At 41.5% G+C, this 18,879-nt stretch overlaps 1 protein-coding gene across 1 annotated transcript; it reads left to right on the top strand.

Moving 5' to 3' along the window:
- The first annotated feature begins 4,941 nt into the window (after positions 1 to 4,941).
- On the top strand, positions 4,942 to 18,858 carry SEC61A2 (SEC61 translocon subunit alpha 2). The gene is made up of 12 exons (XM_064703029.1): positions 4,942 to 5,080; positions 6,486 to 6,553; positions 10,301 to 10,366; positions 11,799 to 11,877; positions 13,449 to 13,580; positions 13,720 to 13,829; positions 14,472 to 14,625; positions 15,536 to 15,696; positions 16,697 to 16,894; positions 17,106 to 17,297; positions 17,438 to 17,514; positions 17,825 to 18,858. Exons 1-12 carry the CDS (start codon positions 5,074 to 5,076, stop codon positions 18,009 to 18,011), a joined length of 1,431 nt encoding a protein of 476 aa, XP_064559099.1. The 5' UTR covers positions 4,942 to 5,073; the 3' UTR covers positions 18,012 to 18,858.
- Positions 18,859 to 18,879: the final 21 nt, after the last annotated feature.

Here is an 18,879-nt window from a genome sequence, read left to right as displayed (position 1 = left end):
GGAATGAGCCATTTCTATAGCAGAATGTTGTGGATTATCTCTTTTTTCTCTCCTTGAGGACCAGGAATGCAATCTGTTGTGGCTGTTGGTGCTCTTCTCAGTGTATGAGCTGTTAAAGCAGGATTTCTATTGAAGGGACCATGCAGGATGGCTCCTGAAGGCTTCAGGCACCACTGTTTTTCTCACCCAGAGGGTGAGAAATCCCAAGGAATGGTTTCAGCACAGCTGTCATCTGGAGAAAGGAAATAAATCAGTCTTTATTGAGAAACAAAGGATAAAGGACCAAAACATTGAGGTTAAGTGGGACACCAATGAAACCAAATGGAAGACCCCAGTGTCGACTGCCCCACAGCAGCATTCCTGCCACCACAGGATTTCTGCCAGCATTTTTCCTTTCCTGATTTCAAGGTGAAGGTGGTACCTCCTTGCTCTTCTCAGTTACCTGTGCAAGCCATGCTTAAGTAATCCAAGCTCACTGTGAGCCAGAGACATTTCTGAAAAGAAACAAGAGGGGTTTAACCAGACCCAGCACTTGCAGATGGAAAGTCATGGTAGGTGAGAAAAAGCAGATCACAGGCAGGGTGTGCATTCACTTGGGGAGACAGCTCCCAGATTCATCTCTGAAGCCTGCCTTAGTATTTCATCCTAGTTAATTGACATTTTCATTCATTAACTCCATATGACCCAGAAGTTACCTCTGTTCTGTGATGTTTCACATCACTGCTTTAGCACATCCATCACATCACATCCTGCTTTGCTCTAGCAAACTGCACAACCTCCTGCACATCCTGAACAGCTTTATCTAATCAAGGCATATTCTGCTTTAAATTTCTGCTGATAACAAGAAAAAGGAGGCTGAAGAGTAGCACTGCTTTGGCTGCAGCTGTAGCCAAGGAAGTTGTAGAGCACAATCACCAGCCTTGACTGCACACTGATGATTACATAAACCCACAGTTTTAGTGCACACAAGGGAAGAACAGAGGTTTTTTTTTTTCAGTTGTGAGTTTCACGTTGCCCAAACCTGACCTTGCTCCACACCATTCCCTCACAGGCCGTGCAGGTCTGGTTATCCAACCAAATAAAGGATGCTCAAGTGTTGTGACCCTGTTTGATCCTCCTGGTGGGACACAAAGCTATTTCTGTGGTGCTGCTTGGCTCCATGCCCCCAGCCCCATCAGCGTGCCATGGAGCTCCCCAGGGATCCTGGGCTAGGACATCCTGCACACTGCTGGATTGCTTTTGCTTTGGGGAAAAGAGAAGCAGAAATTAGATTAGAACCATAGGATATCCTGAGTTGGAAGGGACCCAGAAGGATTGAGTCCAGCTCCTGGCCCTGCACAGGACACCCCAAGAGTCACAGCATGTGCCTGAGCTGCCACACAGGCTGAGTGAGTAACAGAGCAGGTCCCAGTCCTTTGTCAGGAAATTCTGTGGGTCATTAGCACAAAAGAGCCTTTATCTGCTGTTAGGTAGCAAGGAACTAACTAGAGAGAGAGAGAGAGTTACAGCCTTTGTTTACTATTACAGCGACCTGAGGAGGTCTCCATGGTGAGAGAAGGACAAGAATCTTGTTTCTTGATCAGAAGGCTGGATTTATTGATATATGATATATAATACATTATAACTATACTAAAAAGAATGAAGAGAGAAGTTGCAGAGAGCTGCTAAGCTAAGAATAGAATAGAAAGAATCTATAACAAAGTTCTGTGTGCAGGGAATCTGTCCCTGAGCTGCTCCTGTGATTGGCCCTTAATGGTACACATGGAAGATGAGCCAATCACAGGTGCATCCTCTTGCATTCCACAGCAGCTGATAACAATTGTTTACATTCATCTTCTGGGCCTTTGCTTCTCAGAAGATGGACAAATCTGAAAGAAAGGATTTCTATGAAAAAATGTCTGCGACAGTTTACTGTGGTGTGTCAGGATTTTCAGAGAGAAGTGCAAGACTAGAAGGAAAAAAATAAAGACATGGAAGGAATGAGCTGTTGAGCAGTTCATTAAAGGCAGCAAAAGCTCTCAGAAAGAAAACACACCAGGAAAATGCATTAAAACAAGTATTTTAGTACCAGTGATGTGAATTTAGATTTAAAAAATACAGTCTGACCTTTGAAGGTGAAAAGTTCTGAACACAGTGGTATTTTGAATAAGCAAAGAAAACAATACTGCATTTTTATTTTTTTTGCTTCTGTCAGTGAGGAAGGTGGCATAGAAACATTTGTTCAGCACACCTGAAGTGGTGTATCTGTGTCAGTATGGACTGAAGAAACCTCCTAGACCTTTTATCAATCACCAAAGCGTCCAGTGACTTAGAGACAGTAGGGTTTGCTAACAAAACCTGTAATTTAATGAACTTCTCAAATAACTATGGCTGAAAATCTGAATTAAGGGTGGTCACAAGAAACTTCCTGAAGCTTTGCTACTAACCCAGCTATTATTTGGACATTATGATCTACAAGTACACTGCCAGGCACGTTAATCATGGACATTTGTCAGACTGTACAAGAACTCTAGGTGAAAGTAATTGCTACAGAGCTGCTCATTAGTATTTGTTAAGTTATGAGTATATAAAACTGAAAGAAAAAACTTTTCTAAGTGATTTCAGATGAGGGAAGCTATTGAACAAAGTTGTTTAGGAATTGTAACAAGGTGTTAGTTAAGAGGTTTTCTTAGGGAATGCAGGGTGCAATCCAAAATATAGATTCAAAGTTTTGGAGGAGCCCTAATGCTTCACACAGTTTGTGTTTTCTTTTGGTAACTTAGCCTAATAAAGGAAGAATTCAAGCTTGTGCATCAGATCAGGTATTCAGAAGGAATAAATACTGTTTTTAATGGTCATATCTAAATCTTGCAGTAAATTCTGATGATTCTAATTTTATATGCCACTGGCTGTTGTAACTGAGAGCTCTGTAGGTGTTATACCTGTTTTGGTGATTGTGGGATGGTATTGAAATAGGTTTTCAGGTTTACTTCAGAGAATCACAGAATCACAAAATCAATTAGATTGGAAAAGACCTTCAAAACCATTGAGTCCAACCTATACTGGTCACCACCTTATCAACCAGACCATGGCACTGAGTGCCACATCCAGGCTTTCCTTAGACACCCAGAGGGACAGTGATTCACCAGCTCCCTGGGCAGCCCATGCTAATCTAACCTAGGGTCTAATCATCCCTTCTGTGAAGAAATTCCTACCAATGCCCAACCTAAACCTCCCCTGGTGCACCCTGAGGCCTCGTCCTCTCGCCCTGTGGCAGGTCAGCCAAGAGCAGAGCCCAGCCTGCACATGGCTGCACCCTCCTGTCAGGGAGCTGTAGGGCCTGAGCCTCCTTTTCTCCAGGATGAACAATCCCAACTCCCTCAGCTGATCCTCATGGGACTTGTGCTTCAGACACTTCGGTACCAAAGCGCTCAGCCTGTGCTTTCCACCTATGTGAAAAACACCAATCACTTGGGTTTTTTTTAATTTTAAAAGTTTAATAGTAATAAAATGGTTATAAAAATAGGAGTACAATTAGAGGAATAATAATTTGGACAATTTGAATTAGGACAATACAAGACAATAAACACAATAAAGAGTTATGGAGGGTCCAGGTACCTTTTCTGGGCAGCATGAGCCCAAAAAAGGACACCCGTTAACAAAAGATTAACCCTTAAAAACAACAGCCTGTTGCATATTCATACATCTCATACATGATGCATAAATTCCATTCAAACACAGGATTCTGTCTGATCATTGTCACCTTCTTCCTCTGAATCCTAACAGTGCCTTCGAGGCAGGAAGTTCGTTTCTTCTGATAATGGAGCAATAAATTCTTTATCTCTGAAAGATTCAGGTGTCCTGTGGCTGCTATCTCAGTGCAAGTCCTCTCTTGAAAAAAGTATCCTACATAGCATAGTTTCTATTTTAACATTTTGTTATAACCTAAAACTATATTTAACACACTACTTAAGAGAATTAATACAGCATTACTTTCTAACACAACACATATAATATTCATTTTAATATTTGCTGTCGGGACACTAGCTTGTCAGAGTGACCCCAAGAAAAGTCAGAAAGTCTCTTTTCCCAGCCCGGCGCTTGAAGAAGGAGTCAGAGCTCCTAATTTCTCGGTCTCAGGGTTGTTTATTGTATCTTATCTATAAAAAATTTTCTCCTGCCCTGCCAAGGTCCGTCCAGCAGGACAGTTCCAGGCACTCTGCCTGCCCCCAGGGCGGTGTTATGTCTTTATACAAAAAACTACATGTACAATGGTTACAATTACTTTCCAACACCTATCACCTATGTTAGACAGTGAGCTTCTACTCTAAACCAATCTGTAAGTGCCAACATCACAGCAGAAGACGGAGGCAAAGAAGAAGGAGAAAGGCTGGACATGCCCAGATTCCTCTATTTTGTCCCCCTGAATTACCATTCTAAAAACCCCAAAATCTACTTTTTCACCTTGTGATAAATTCACTGTCATTCTACTTAATTTGTCATGGCTTGCAAATCTTCATCTAAGGTTGGTAACTTGCTCCACGGGTCATAATCAAAACCACAGGAGCATCTTGGGCTCTGTGCCAGGGTCTCTGAGACCCCTGGCAGGGGTCTGGGCTGCTCAGGACAGCCAGAGGGATGTCCTGAGTCCTGACGTTTGCGAAAAGCCAAGCATAAAATACTCATTTTTCACAACCTGGTACCGCTGTACCAACGCCACAGACACACCACAGCCCCTCACGCTGAGCGAGTGAGGGGCGGGCGGCTTCCCGCGCCCGGCGGGGCCGAGCCGTGCCTGAGGGGCCGTGCCCGCCCCCCGCGCCGCGCGGAGCACTCCGGGAGCGCGGTCGGTCCTTCGCAGCCGCGGCTGCCCGCCCTCAGCCTGATCCCGCCGCGGCGGCCCCCGCTCCGCGCCCGTGCCGCCGCTCCGGCCGCCCTCGCCTGGGGAAGGGCGCGGGGGGCGCTCCGTGAGGGCGGTACCGCCGTGTCCCCCCCGGGCGGGGAGGGAGGGACGGCCCGTCCGCAGCGCGCGTCACGTGACGGCGGCGACAGCGACGGTGACAGCGCTGGGACCGCGGCCGGGCCGCCACCGCCATGGGCAGTGAGTGCGGACGGAGCCGGGAGGGAGCGGGCCGGGACACGGGGCGGGGAACAGCGGCCCCGGGCAGCGCGGGGAGGACGTGGCCGGTGATGCGGCCCCGTGCTCCGGGCACCGCCGCAGGCAGGGCCGGCGGTGCCGAGCAGCCGCTCCCCGCACAGGGTCGGTGCTGCCGGGCACGGCGTGAGGCCGGGCACTGCTTCGTGCTGGGGGGACGTGATCCACTCTAGCCCTACTATATATATATACCTATATATGCACTATATACACGTATAGAGCATATATATCCTATGTACTTATAAATATGTGTGTATAAGTGTCTAAAGGGCGGGTGTCAAAGGATGGATCAGGCTCTGCTCAGTGATGCCACCCAATAAGACCAGAGGCAAAGGGCACAAACTGATGCCCAGGAAGCTCCACCTGAACATGAGGAAGAATTTCTGTCCTGGGCAGTGACCGAGCACTGGAGCAGATTGACCAGAGAGGCTGTGGAGTCTCCCTCACTGGAGATATTCCAGCAGTGTCTGGGCACATCCCTGTGCCCTGTGCTCTGGGATGGCCCTGCCTGAGCAGGGAGGCGGGAGCAGCTGAGCCCTGTGCTCCCTTCCAGCCTGACCCATTCCATGATGCTCCGATGGAGCTGTGCCACCCTCTGTGGGCTGAGGTGTAAACATGGCCCTACAGCCAAAATGTTACTTACAGTGTAATAAATGCATCCTCTTCGAAAAGGAACCAATGGTGGTTTTTTATGTCTGTCCCAGTGTGTTGGGGCTGGAAATAATGTTCAAGTTTTGAAGGCAAATTCCCTACCAAGCACATATGCTTTGATTTTTTCTGCCCCTAGACTGACTACATTTTTTGCCCAGTAAAAGAGCTCAAACTGTTGAGCTTTTCTGTGTTTCTAAAGGGGAAACTGTGAAGAGAAATGGATTAAAACTAAATAAAATCCCCTAAAGTTCCAATCAGAAAAAGTGTTGCACTCATTTAAATTACAATTTCTAAACATTTTTTAATGATTGAACTATTTTTTCAGCTAAATACTTGAATAAACCCAAGATTCTAATCTCTGCATGGATACCTTTTGATGTCAGTCTCTTTCTGTGTTTAACTAGCACAGACTGATACTAGGTCATTTATTTTTAGATGGAAATACAATTCAGTTCACTTCTGGTGATACATACAGCACCAATTCTCTGAAATTATTCCAGCTGTGGAAAAAAGAATGGGCCAAATCTGGTTAGAACAAGAATTCTGTTCCACATATTTGCCCTGTTCTCAGCTGTTTTAAGAAGAGGGTGTTAGTTTTCAGACGGTTTTGGAAGCTAAATTAAGTTCTGTGAAGTTAATAAATGTTCATTAATATATTTTTGTCTCTTCTTTTGTGTGTGTGTTTGTTTTTCTGGAACAGTAAAATTTTTAGAAGTCATTAAGCCATTCTGTGCAGTGTTACCTGAAATCCAGAAACCGGAAAGAAAAGTGAGTGCCACATTTTGTTCTTACTTTTATAGTTCACAGGGGAGGGAATATTGTGATATTCTAGTCCTGGCTCCAATATAAATACAGACAGAGGGCCCTAAAGTAGAATATATTCTTTGGAGCAGGGGGGACACATATTAAGGAAAAACATTACTGTGATGATGAATTCTGAGCACCCTTCTGTTAAGTTGTTCCCTATGGTACTGATACTAACTCATTTTTTAAAAAAATCTCAATTCTAGACTAAGTTTATTTAGTTTCATCTCCATGTGATCTATTTTAACATTAGGACACAGTCTTCAAGCTTTGTTTTCTGGTTGGCTTTGAGCTGGCTTGTATATTACTTGGAAAAGGATTGTTCTGTAGATCAGGAAGCACAAATTTAATTCTCCTTTTCCAAAAAGTATTTCCTACACCCATAGCTATGATAGACCTTGCTGAGGTGGGGGAGTGATGTGTGGTACAGTTCAGGTAATTGCCCTGTTCACCTTCTGCATGTGACATTTCTCTTTGATCTGAAGTCAGTGAACTCAGTTCATTTACAGCTGATCTCTCTCATCCTCTAGCCCTTGAAACTCCTCCCATTTGAAACTCCTCCTCCTCCATTCTTGGCACATTTTCTAGATTAAAAATAGGTAATTTTTATAGATCAGAAAGAGACCTGCCCTGTCCAAAAAAACCCTCCAACCAAACACCATTTTTGCTTTCAAAACTCAAGCAAACATATTGCCCACATGACAATCTAATTAAAATAACAAATTGACTTGTCATGGCTATTGTCATGACTTCCATGAAAATTCCTTAAGAGCTAAATGTTGGATTTTATATTCTTAAAAGGGAAAGCTTAACTGGGAACATGGCACCAGCTCAGAGAATCCTCTTTGGTTAATGAGAGGTTCCCAAAGGTTACACCTGCATGTAGAGGTGTTTGTGCCAGTGACCATAGCTGAGCCTGCTCAGTTGAATGAAGAAAATACAGTAAAAAATTATGATTATGGCCTTCTGGAATTGATTTTTTCAAAAAACTGGGATTTACCCCCTGGCTCTTTGCTCCATCTAGTTGCTTTCCAGCACTCTTCAGCTTTGGGACAGGTTTCTAAAGAAATTATTTAGGCCAGACAAAGGTGTTTTCAGAGCAGGAGTCTCCAGAGCCAGGCTTGGATGCAGCAGGTCTGGTTGGCAGGTGCCCATCTTTGTTTCTGCAGTGTGGTGCAATCTTTTGGTGCTGATTTATGGCACATCTGTGATTAGTTGGTTGCAGCCATCCCATTTTTGTCTTGTGAGATGAGTGAGAAGAGAAGGCTGGCACAAACCTCCAGGTGCTGATGTTTCTGTAAAGCTCAGTGGCAGATGGTATTTGCCAGAGAGGGGCTTGATCTCTCCTTGTTGTCCATCATCAGATGGAGGATGCCCTGAGAAGTGCCAAGATTCCTGTCCTGTCTATTTGGGTCACTTTACTGCTATTTTGGTCACTGTCTAGACAATGGCTGCCAGTTGCCAGCTTTGTACAAATTTAAAGTGAAAATGTAATTGGGAACATCTTTCCTAGGCTGAAGCACCCTTTGACCATTTTCAGTCATGTTCCTTGATTCTGTGTAGTTTATCAACAGATTTAGGTCATTCCATGTAACTTTAGCTGTCTGTAATTTAGTGTTTTCTTGCAAGCTGTCACAGGCAGGCATGACCAGTAATGGTTTCAGTGGATTGGTTTAAGGCCAATACAAGAAATTCAGATAAATAGAAAAATAAATGAATTTTCATTAATCATGTATTGATTGTTAAATGAAGATGATGTTTTGATTCAGTTGGGCTCTCACTGAATCATTTTGCTGTTCTTGTTGATGAGGAAAGTGGTTTCTTCTGTCTCTAGGGAGTGTTGCTTTTGTGTTTTGGCCAACTTGATTAGCAAAAGTGATTACTACTTTTGTGGTTAGTAGAATGGGCTCGTATTTCCCTCATGCACAGATTTGCTCATGCACAGATTTCCCTCATGCACAGATTTGCTAAGTAGAACACGCTGTTCAGAGCACCAAGATGATAATGCTCAAGCCCCTTCATTTTCACATGATTTAAGAAAAATGTCAGAGGAAGAAAATGTCCAATTGAATCAGATCAGATGGTGAAATTTACTGTCCCTGTGCTTGTTAGCATTTGTGGCTGGAATATTTTGGTATCACACTGTATTTTGCCATTCCTGACATATGGGTTTGGATGACTCCTTTTGCTTTTTTGTCATCTTGACTCATAGAGACTGTTTTCCTTGTGAATAACTGTGATTTGGGTGATGCAGAATTCCTCTAATGCTCATATTCACCGTGGTTAAGAGAGAGAACCAGAGCAGTTCTAGACCTTCTCTGATGCCTCTGAAGCCAAGTTTAACTGTGAGGCTGTAGAGATAATTTGGCTGAGCATTTTTGGTTCTAGAGTCTGCTTAAAGTCTGAATTGTGGAGTTCAGACCTGGTAAAATGGGTCAGCACTGCATAGTCTTACACAAGGTATTGTTTAGATTTATTTGCTGCTGTCACTATTTTTCTTTTTATAACTCTGCGCTGTAAGTATTTTTAGCATCTGTCCTCTTTTAAGAGTGAGGCAACAGCAGGAAATAAATTGTTACCTGAATTATTTTGCTTGTAAGTGCATGGTTTCACTCATAAAGATGTAGATACATTCTGGGTTTTCTTTGCTTGAGGACCTGTGGTGCTGCTGCAGTGATTTGTAGTTTCTCAGTTGTGGATGTTCTGTACCTATTAAACCAGGCACTCATCCTTTTCCTTGTTGCTTCTCCACAGGCAGATTCAGTGGTTGGAGGCAGAGAGCCCCAACCATTTCTGCTGGATCTCTCTTAGGTGTTAGTTCATGTCATGTTTTGTAGCTGCAGTGAGCACATTTAACCCTCAGGTTTGCAGTCCTGGAGGAGAGGTGGGAACCTGAGCATAGCCCTGCACCCCAGCCCTCTCTGCTCTCAAGTGCATTTCTTTCTGCCTCATGCTTTGAGTAATCCTCTGACTCAAACCTAAATCTTGTGATTCTTCTCTTCTTGCACCTGGCACTAATTACAGGCACCTCAAATGTTGTGACTCTGAGATTCTCCTCAATGAATTAATCACTAGTGATCATTGGCCTGGCATTCTTTTTAAAGTAATGTATAACCTACATCAATAAAAAAAAATTGGAGGAAAACAAGGAATATTTAAAAATCATTTTGTGGTGTGTGTCCATGAACATAATGATGAATTTAAAGCTCCCTCTAACACCCTTTGAAGAACTTAATTCTAAATATTTTGAATTGCTGTCAAAAACTCATGGTTCTTCTGGTTTTAATCAGGTGTCTTCACAACAGTTCAATCCCTCTAAAAACTTTACAGTGTTTTAGTTTAAGAATTTCCAGCCTTACAAAACTTCTGTTGGAGCTTAAGTACTGAAGATAAGGTTTTTTTGCATTAATCTTTCCTGTTTGCTCTGGTAAGTCCATGATTTCAGCCATGCTGTTGCTGTTCTGTAAATGTACTAGAATACTGTAGATAAAATATATTCTAGTGACTGAATGTCTGCCAGTCCCACGTAAGTTACCTTTGTCTCTCTCTAAAATCTGAAATCATATTAAAAATACATTCCAGTGAGGAGTGATGCTTTCTGGTTTGATATCTTTCCATTGCATTCTGAGTGATAACAGCATTTAGTGCTGTGAGAGTGCAGTGGAAGTTCTGCCTACATGAACATGTTTGTGTCTCCACTCTGTCCTGTAGATCCAGTTCAGAGAGAAGGTACTATGGACAGCCATCACACTCTTCATTTTCTTAGTGTGCTGCCAGGTGGGTATTGATATCATCTGTGGTCAGAAAATGTCTGTGCTGTACATAAAAGTACCCTGAAAGCATGAGATGTTCTTGTTTCATGGTGACCTACCAGTTTAACCTTTTTTTTTATGTTAAACTATTTAAAGTTGAGTTCAAAAAACCTGCTTCTCTGAAATAGTCTGTAGTGTTGATCATAGATGTTTTTAGAAACTGAAGCTTTACATTTAGTCAGAAATACATAATGTTTTTTTCTTGTTACCAAGGTCCTATCAAGTGATGATAGTGGCTGCAGGGTAAACAGCCAAGGTAATTATTTATTGAGCAGCATAAACAAGCCAAGCAATTTAATGCATTGTTTACCCTCTGTTCATAGCTACATTTAAATTCTAGCACTCACAAAGGTGAAAATTAAATCAAAGTGACTTCTTACCAAGTTCCTCTTCAACAAGCTGCTGGATTGTAAAGACTGCAGAAAAATATTTTTGTGAAGGGTTTGAAGTTGACATGTAGAACTTTTTTTTGTGAATATCCTGGTAAAGTTGTGGGCTAAAGCCCTTTCAAAATGCCTGTCTTTGTAAACATTTATGTGATCTTTATTAGTTGTAGCCATTCCTAAAACCTGTGCTTGGCTTGTAAAGAGTGGAGACTTTTTTATTGTTCTTCAAAAAAGTTTTTTTTTTAACCTGGATACTGAAGAAAATGAGAATCCATACATTACTTGATATACATTTTTAGGGACTTACAGATCCATATCTTGGAAGATTCAAAACAAACTGTACATTTCAGAATCAGGGTTTTAGCTTATGTTTGTTAATGCAGCCATTCCAGACTACAGAGCAGTAGTTTAATAGTTTTTGTTTTCAGCTCTGAAGGACTGTTTGAAGGCTAAAGCACAGCTCTTGTACCAATCTGTTTTTTGGGAGGAAGTGGGAATGATACTAGCTAGAAGAACATGTAGTTCATCTGGGTTTACTGGCAGCTGGATGTATGCATAATTAGAATTTTGCATCTATATGAGAGATCATAGTAGTTGAATAAGGAAAACAGATGGTTCAGACTAGAGTTTTCAGAAATTGATCCCTAAGATTGTTACTGTACTGTTTGGTGATTAGGAAGAGTTTTAAAGAGCTCAAAATCCCTCAGTATTGACATACAGAATATTGGAAGTTTTGTATGAACATGTTTAGTATTGACAGTTGCATGTGGGATATTCCAAAACATATTTCAACTTCTTTTTTCTAGGAGTTTCTGCTTTTCCTTATGGAAGGGTCTTAGTTTAGTTCTCTGAGTTATGCCCCAGTTGGAGGATAAAAAGACATAGTGTCAATACTTTTGGTTTAATTAAAAAAAATTAAACAATGTAACAGTTGAATCATTAGATGTTAAGATTTGTATGAATGCATTCTAATTGTGTGTATGTGTTTAATGCTGTTGTGCACTTTGGCAGATCCCTTTGTTTGGAATCATGTCATCAGATTCTGCAGACCCCTTCTATTGGATGAGAGTCATTCTTGCATCAAACAGAGGTTGGTGCTCACTCCTTTCTCTGTTTTCTCTTGGGATAAACTGCCCAGGAGGAAAACACTTGGCTGGCAAATTCCACAGCACCCAGATGTCAGCTTGGAACACTTTGTCAAGTTCTTAACACAGATGGAATCAGAATTGGTACTTGAGCAGTGCTTCATGTTGGGAATGGAATTTCTTTGAGATGCAGATGAGATTAATATTGATTCACAAGTTTTGGGATGATTCCATTCAGGATTTCAGAGCTGTCTCTCTCTAACTAATATATGAGACAGGGAATTTTCTGACTTTCCAGTTAGGAACTGCACTAATGTGAGGGTGCTGATTGGGAAATGCCTCACCTGTGCAAGTCAGCTACACTTCATAATAGTTGGGCAGTGTTATGGGTCAGTAGTTTTCAATGTGGAGAAGCTGAAGGCAGAGATGATTGGGCATAAACTTGAGCAAAACTAAACTGACACATCTAGGAAGAGTAAAGTGGAACACAACCAAATGTATAAGATTCAAACTAATGCTAGGAGTCTGAAACTTAAGATGGGTGACCAGTCATGCCTGACTCTAAATGAGGACACTGATCTCATCTGTAGCTTGGAAAATTGGCTGGAAGGAAGAAAATCACTGGAACCCTCTAATGTGAAGGTACTGCTTACTTAGGAATAGCAAATTTTGTTGCCAGTGAGGATAGTAAGGTAAGGAAGTTCTCTACTTCAAATTCTCCTGCAGAGTTTGCAGAATTTGGTGTGTCCCTAGCAGTGTATGTTAGTAAATATGCTGTCCACTACCCAAACAGAATGGTAACAGTGGCCAAGAAAAGGCTAGAGAAACTGAAAGCAATTATAAACAGGAGTGGGAAAGTGAATTTTCACTTCAGTCAACTGACTAGAGGTCATTGGAGGATGTGAGGTGAATCCTAAAGTTTTTGACATCTAATTTCCTGGCTGCTGGAGGAATAGAGATTTCCATGACAGGTGATGTAATATTTTACATGGAAACTCCAGGATACAAGTATGAAAGAACCAAATGATAATAATTAATTTAATGCTTTCCCTCTTTGAATTGGATACATTTGGGAGTTGGTACCTCAGTGGCACAGTGCCAGTGAGTTGGCAGAGTTAAGAGCAGCTTAGTGATGCTTTTTGTTTTGTTAAGAACTAATCCTAAACTCTCAACTGGAGCCAGTGATTCAAAGGGCAGTGTTCTCAGAAAATGTGGATCTGCAGCATATTTTTGTGGAAAATGTGACATTGAAGCACTGACAGAGCAAACAACCAGGGACAAGATGCTGTCCAGGGAAAGGTTCCTTGAGGATATGCCAGCAAAGCTGAGCTTCAGTGTGCATTGGCCTTCAGTGTTAGCATAGTTCCACAAACTTATTTGTAATTAAAAGCTACATGGGTTTTCCATGCTGCCTTCAAAATTACAGGTTCTAACACAGCAGCCTTTGTGAGGCCGTGACTGTCTTTGCTTTGTCATACCTGTAGAGGAATTTACATATTGGAAACATTATTAGAAATATTTGTTATAGGAACCTTTGAAGAGACCTAATGCTGTTTTAATTTTTCTTCTTTTCTAGGTACTTTGATGGAACTGGGTATCTCACCCATTGTGACATCAGGTTTGATCATGCAGCTGCTGGCAGGAGCAAAGATCATTGAAGTTGGTGATACTCCAAAAGACAGAGCCCTGTTCAATGGAGCTCAGAAATGTAAGCACTGTTCCTATTGAAATTACTGAGTCTCTTTTTATTCTTGGGAAACCAGCCTGCCTAAGTGATAATAGATATGAGATTTCTTTGGTAGGTGAATTCAGATTGTTTTAAAGGATTTGCTTTCTCTCTGTTTTAGTATTTGGGATGATTATTACCATTGGGCAAGCCATTGTGTATGTTATGACTGGAATGTATGGAGATCCTGCTGAAATGGGTGCTGGAATTTGTCTTCTTATTATAATTCAGGTTTGTAAAGAGCTATTTTGTGTGTAACTGAGACTGGTTAGAGACAGTATAGCTGGAAGGAAAAATCTTTCTGTGTCTGGGTGACTTCAGTTTATTTATTTTTAATGCTGCAAAGCATCATTATTTGTATCTGTTAGAGATATGAGAAAATAATATATGAGAAATTCTAAATATTCCATAAAGGAGGAGAATACTGGGATAGTAAATACCAAAAGCATTTCAGGTAGGAGTGGTGCTTAATTGAAAATACAGCAATTGGTGGCTATAAAAAATACAGGAATTCCATTAGCTGCTCTTCAGTGCTGTGGAGGAAATCTGACTAAATGGCACAGCTGCAGCTTTGAGACATTCTCCTGCAGAACAGAACAGTAAATGCCCAAACTTTAACTTTTTTTTTAGAAAAAAAAGTTATTACTGAGTAATCTGCTGTGTCTGCCTTGAAAAAAGGCACAGAGGTCATTGCCAGGTGAGATGTGCAGGCATTGGTACCTGAGGGGTCAGAAACAGTGCATGAATGACATTTAGATAAAAGTCTTAATGATCAGTCTCCAACATGATGAAAATACTGAAGCAGGGAATTAATACACAACTCTTGACTTGATTTATTCTTGTTTCTGCTCAGTTTTGTTTCTTTTCTCACAGCTGTTTGTGGCTGGTCTGATTGTGTTGCTGCTAGATGAGTTGCTTCAGAAAGGTTATGGATTGGGGTCTGGTATTTCCCTGTTTATTGCTACCAACATCTGTGAAACCATTGTCTGGAAAGCTTTCAGTCCCACTACCATCAACACTGGCAGAGGTATGTGTGCTCTTACAGTCAGTCACAACATGTTTCATAAACTATCAGATTTTTATTGGATGGCATTTAAAAAAGTTCTAATGTGTGGTGATTGGCTTCTGAAGTCAGTTGTCCAATTAACATTGAAGATGAAAATGTGTAATTTACATGGAGGTTAATACAAGTTTGCCTTTGCTGATTTGAAGTGCAGTAGTTGAGATGGGACTTCAGGCCCCTTGAAGGAAAATTTTTGGATTTCCAAACTGAAATCATCTTGTTTTAGCATCACTTAGTCCATGGAAATAGAGAAGAGAGGAAGTGCTGTGCACTCAGAGGAGTTGTTTGTGATCCAGCTGTTGTTTGTAGCTATAGGATGCTTTTGTAGTTGGTGCCTCTGAATTACTTTAAATTGGTTTGATTCTTCAGAGACTGCAGTCTCTTCATTCCACAGCCAGTCTTTGACAACATCTTGGTTGTTCTGAGACCCCTGAAATAGCACCTTAAGATACAGCATCAGGAAATGAACTCATTTACTGCATTCATTTGAAATCCTGAGCCATGTTTTTAGTAGTTTTGTTTTTGTAGTTCTAAAAGCTGTTTTTCACCTTGTTTATTATTTCTTCCTTCTGAACATCCTCCTACTCCCAGAAAAGAAGGGAAGAGAATATTCTTTCAAGTGTGTGACTTTGATGATTTAGTTTCATTTTGTTTTGTTTTTCTAACCAAGAATAATGGTTTTTTAGATCATTCTGCATTCCATAACCTAGAAAAAAGTCCTATGTTGCGACATATTTGTTATGACAGGATCCGTGTCCTATTGTATCACATTTTTTGTGTTTCATACATAAAATTTCCAGAAAAAAAGGTACTTTTTAAAAAAATGTTTTTAATTTGGAGATTAACCTTTCTTTCCCTTTCTTGCCTCATGCAGGAACAGAGTTTGAGGGTGCTGTGATTGCATTGTTCCATCTGCTGGCCACACGAACTGACAAGGTCCGGGCTCTGCGGGAGGCGTTTTACCGACAGAACCTGCCCAACCTCATGAACCTGATTGCTACAGTGTTTGTGTTTGCTGTAGTCATCTATTTCCAGGTAAAACTGCCCACAGCAGCTCTGCACAGGGGAGGTGCACCCTGGACACTGCAGTCTTTGGGAAAGGATGGGAGGGTTTAAGCCAGAGTAACTGAAGTATCTTAGTTTTGAGTAATGAACTCTTTCTATCCCAATCTTGTTATTTCATTAATAATTACCTCTGTGACAGTAAAGCTGTAAAATTCTACACCCAGCCCTAGTTGCACTCAGTGTGTAATCTCACATTCCATTGAATGCCATACACACTATGGGAATATTTTTAATAAAATGGATTCTGGTACTGCAGTGGTTGCATCACATCAATAATATTCTTAATATTCATCATTGACTGAAAAGAATACTTTTAAACAGAGCTGGAGAATTTTGCTTCTTTGGGGTGTGTAGTTTATTGGTTTTTGCCTAATTTTCTGGAAACATTTAATTCGTGTTTCTTTTTAAATCTAAGTATCTGCTAAAATGGACACTAAAGGAGGATCCATGTGGAGATAATGGGGGTGAGGGCAGCTAAAATGTAATTTTTAAGATTTTTTTTTTAAAGTTGTTGAGTTTGAGTTTTTGGGAGGGGGAACAACCAAAAAAACCCCCAAAAACAGGTTTTCAAGTTCATGTGGTCCACTCAGAAAAGGTCCTGCCCCACAAAACTACACAAGAGTCTGGGCTTACACACAAGAGCCTGCTGGTAACTGGCTGTTTCACTTGGAAGCCATGACAGGCTTTTATCAACCCCTAAGCTATAAAATGTATTTTACAGGAGTACCAGTTAGCAGATGAGAAACCGTGTTTATGTGACAAGAATGTAACACAACCAAGCAGTAAAACTTTTAAATCCTTAAAATCTGTAATCCAGACTGTGGCAGAAAGCCTTTGGGCTTTTCTATCTCAGACCTTGCAGTCCTTGTTTATCTAGCAAGAGCTGCCTGGTCAGGAATAGCTTTGGGGCACTCTGGGGGTTCCTTGTGCCTCAGAGGTGAGCCCTGGTGCCTTTGTGTTCTTTCCCCAGGGGTTCCGGGTGGATTTGCCCATCAAGTCTGCGCGGTACCGGGGGCAGTACAGCAGCTATCCCATCAAGCTCTTCTACACCTCCAACATTCCCATCATCCTGCAGTCTGCCCTCGTGTCAAACCTCTATGTCATTTCCCAGATGTTGTCTGTTCGTTTCAGTGGCAACTTCTTGGTGAACTTACTGGGACAGTGGGCAGTGAGTATTTGATCACATTTTAGCTGTGTAGAATTATTGCATTTTTACTTTGATGTGAATCCTTGGTATTTAACCAACTGGAATACTTACTTTGTAACATTTGTGTGTAAAAGCTGTTTCAAACATCAAAGAGGAATTCCTCTATTAATACAGGATAGGAATGTGGGAAGTTTGTGACAATTAATTTGTTGCCTTTTTCTTCCCCTCTCAGGATGTCAGTGGAGGTGGCCCTGCTCGCTCTTACCCTGTTGGTGGCCTGTGCTACTACTTGTCTCCTCCAGAATCCATGGGTGCAATATTTGAGGATCCTGTCCATGTAATAGTTTATATAATATTTATGTTGGGATCCTGTGCATTCTTCTCCAAGACTTGGATCGAGGTGTCTGGCTCATCAGCAAAAGATGTAGGTGTTCTACCTTAATGATTTTCAAACAGTGCTTTTGATTTAGAACTGACCCCAGCTACTGACTGATCAGTTTATCCCAGAAAACATCAAGTGACTGTGAAACACTGCAGCAGTTTCATAAATAATGTTTTCTGCAGGTTGCCAAGCAACTCAAAGAACAGCAAATGGTGATGAGAGGCCACAGGGATACATCCATGGTTCATGAGCTTAACAGGTAAGGAAGTGCTGACTTCCAGCTGGGTGGTGAAGAGTGCTGGGAAATGTCAGCTAGAGCAGGGATTGTTGGAAAAATCTGATACCTCTTTCCACTGCAGAAGGGAAGATTCTTCCCATTCAGCTGTTGATTTTCTTAGTTATGCAAAAGAAGTTACAGCAACAGATTAGAGATTAACCTGTACTGTCTTTTTTTTTTAAAGTGACATAATGAGGGATTTTGAGATGTTTATAAACATCTCTTCCATGTTTGTCAAAGAAAGATTCCTTGGTTATTACCTTCTTCTTCCCTGTTTTTTCCTTTCTTACAGATACATCCCTACAGCAGCTGCATTTGGTGGCTTGTGCATCGGTGCCCTCTCAGTACTGGCTGACTTTTTAGGAGCCATTGGCTCTGGCACTGGCATTCTGCTTGCAGTCACTATTATTTATCAGTATTTTGAAATATTTGTAAAAGAACAGGCTGAAGTTGGAGGAGTAGGTGCATTATTTTTCTAGATGTCCAAATATTTCATGGTTTGTGTGAAAGGGAAGGTATTTTGACAACATGCATCATTTAGTCCAATAATGCTCTTTTCTTTTTACTTGTTTTCAAGTGCTACGTGTCCCATTACTGTAATGGGCATTGAGCAATGCCTGTGTGCAGCATTAGTACCAGCTGCCTTAAGAATAAAGTTTACATTATCTTGTTTAAGTATTATCTAGTGTTGCCTGTAATGCTGGAAACAATTCATCTACCTTGCTGTTCAGACACTACAGTGAGATTGTAAAATGTATCAGTTTGAGAGCCAGTAAAAGTCTTTGCACAGAGCAGTAAAGTGTTCAGTTAATTTCCCTAATAGAAAAAAAACCAACCCCTGAGTTCAGATTGCCACGTGCCAGTATTCCTGACAAAATTTATTTGTATCTGTATTTTACATTAATTTTTTATACTTTTTTAAACTGCATTTCCCCACTACTGAACTCAGCACTCCTTATTCCTTTGCTGTGCCTCCACCCAGGCACCTTGCTCTGAGCTCTGAGGGTGGCAAGCAAACATTTCCTGGCGGCTGATACCGATCTCACCTGTGAGCTGGCTCTGCCTGGGGGGATCTGCTGTGCCCAGGGCTCTGCCCAGCCCTGCCCAGCAGTTCTGTTCAACCATGTACTTGTGAAAACTGTGCCACTGAAACTTCATGTCCACTACTTCGCTTCTGTGAGTCTAAAGAACGAGGCCTGGTTCCTGCAGCAGTTCCTAGGAGGGGAAAGGGGGAACGGGGAGTTCCTGCTGAAAATTTGTCGCACTTTACAGCGGCGATGTAACAAATGTAAGCGTTAGACAATAAACTTATTTAATTAAACTCTCTCCTGTGCCTTGGGTGTGCCA

Source organism: Zonotrichia leucophrys, chromosome 1A (genome assembly GCF_028769735.1).
Source record: "Zonotrichia leucophrys gambelii isolate GWCS_2022_RI chromosome 1A, RI_Zleu_2.0, whole genome shotgun sequence".
NCBI lineage: Eukaryota > Metazoa > Chordata > Aves > Passeriformes > Passerellidae > Zonotrichia > Zonotrichia leucophrys.
The sequence above is the reverse complement of the archived record's forward strand: the minus strand, read 5'-3'. Positions and strand labels throughout refer to the sequence as shown.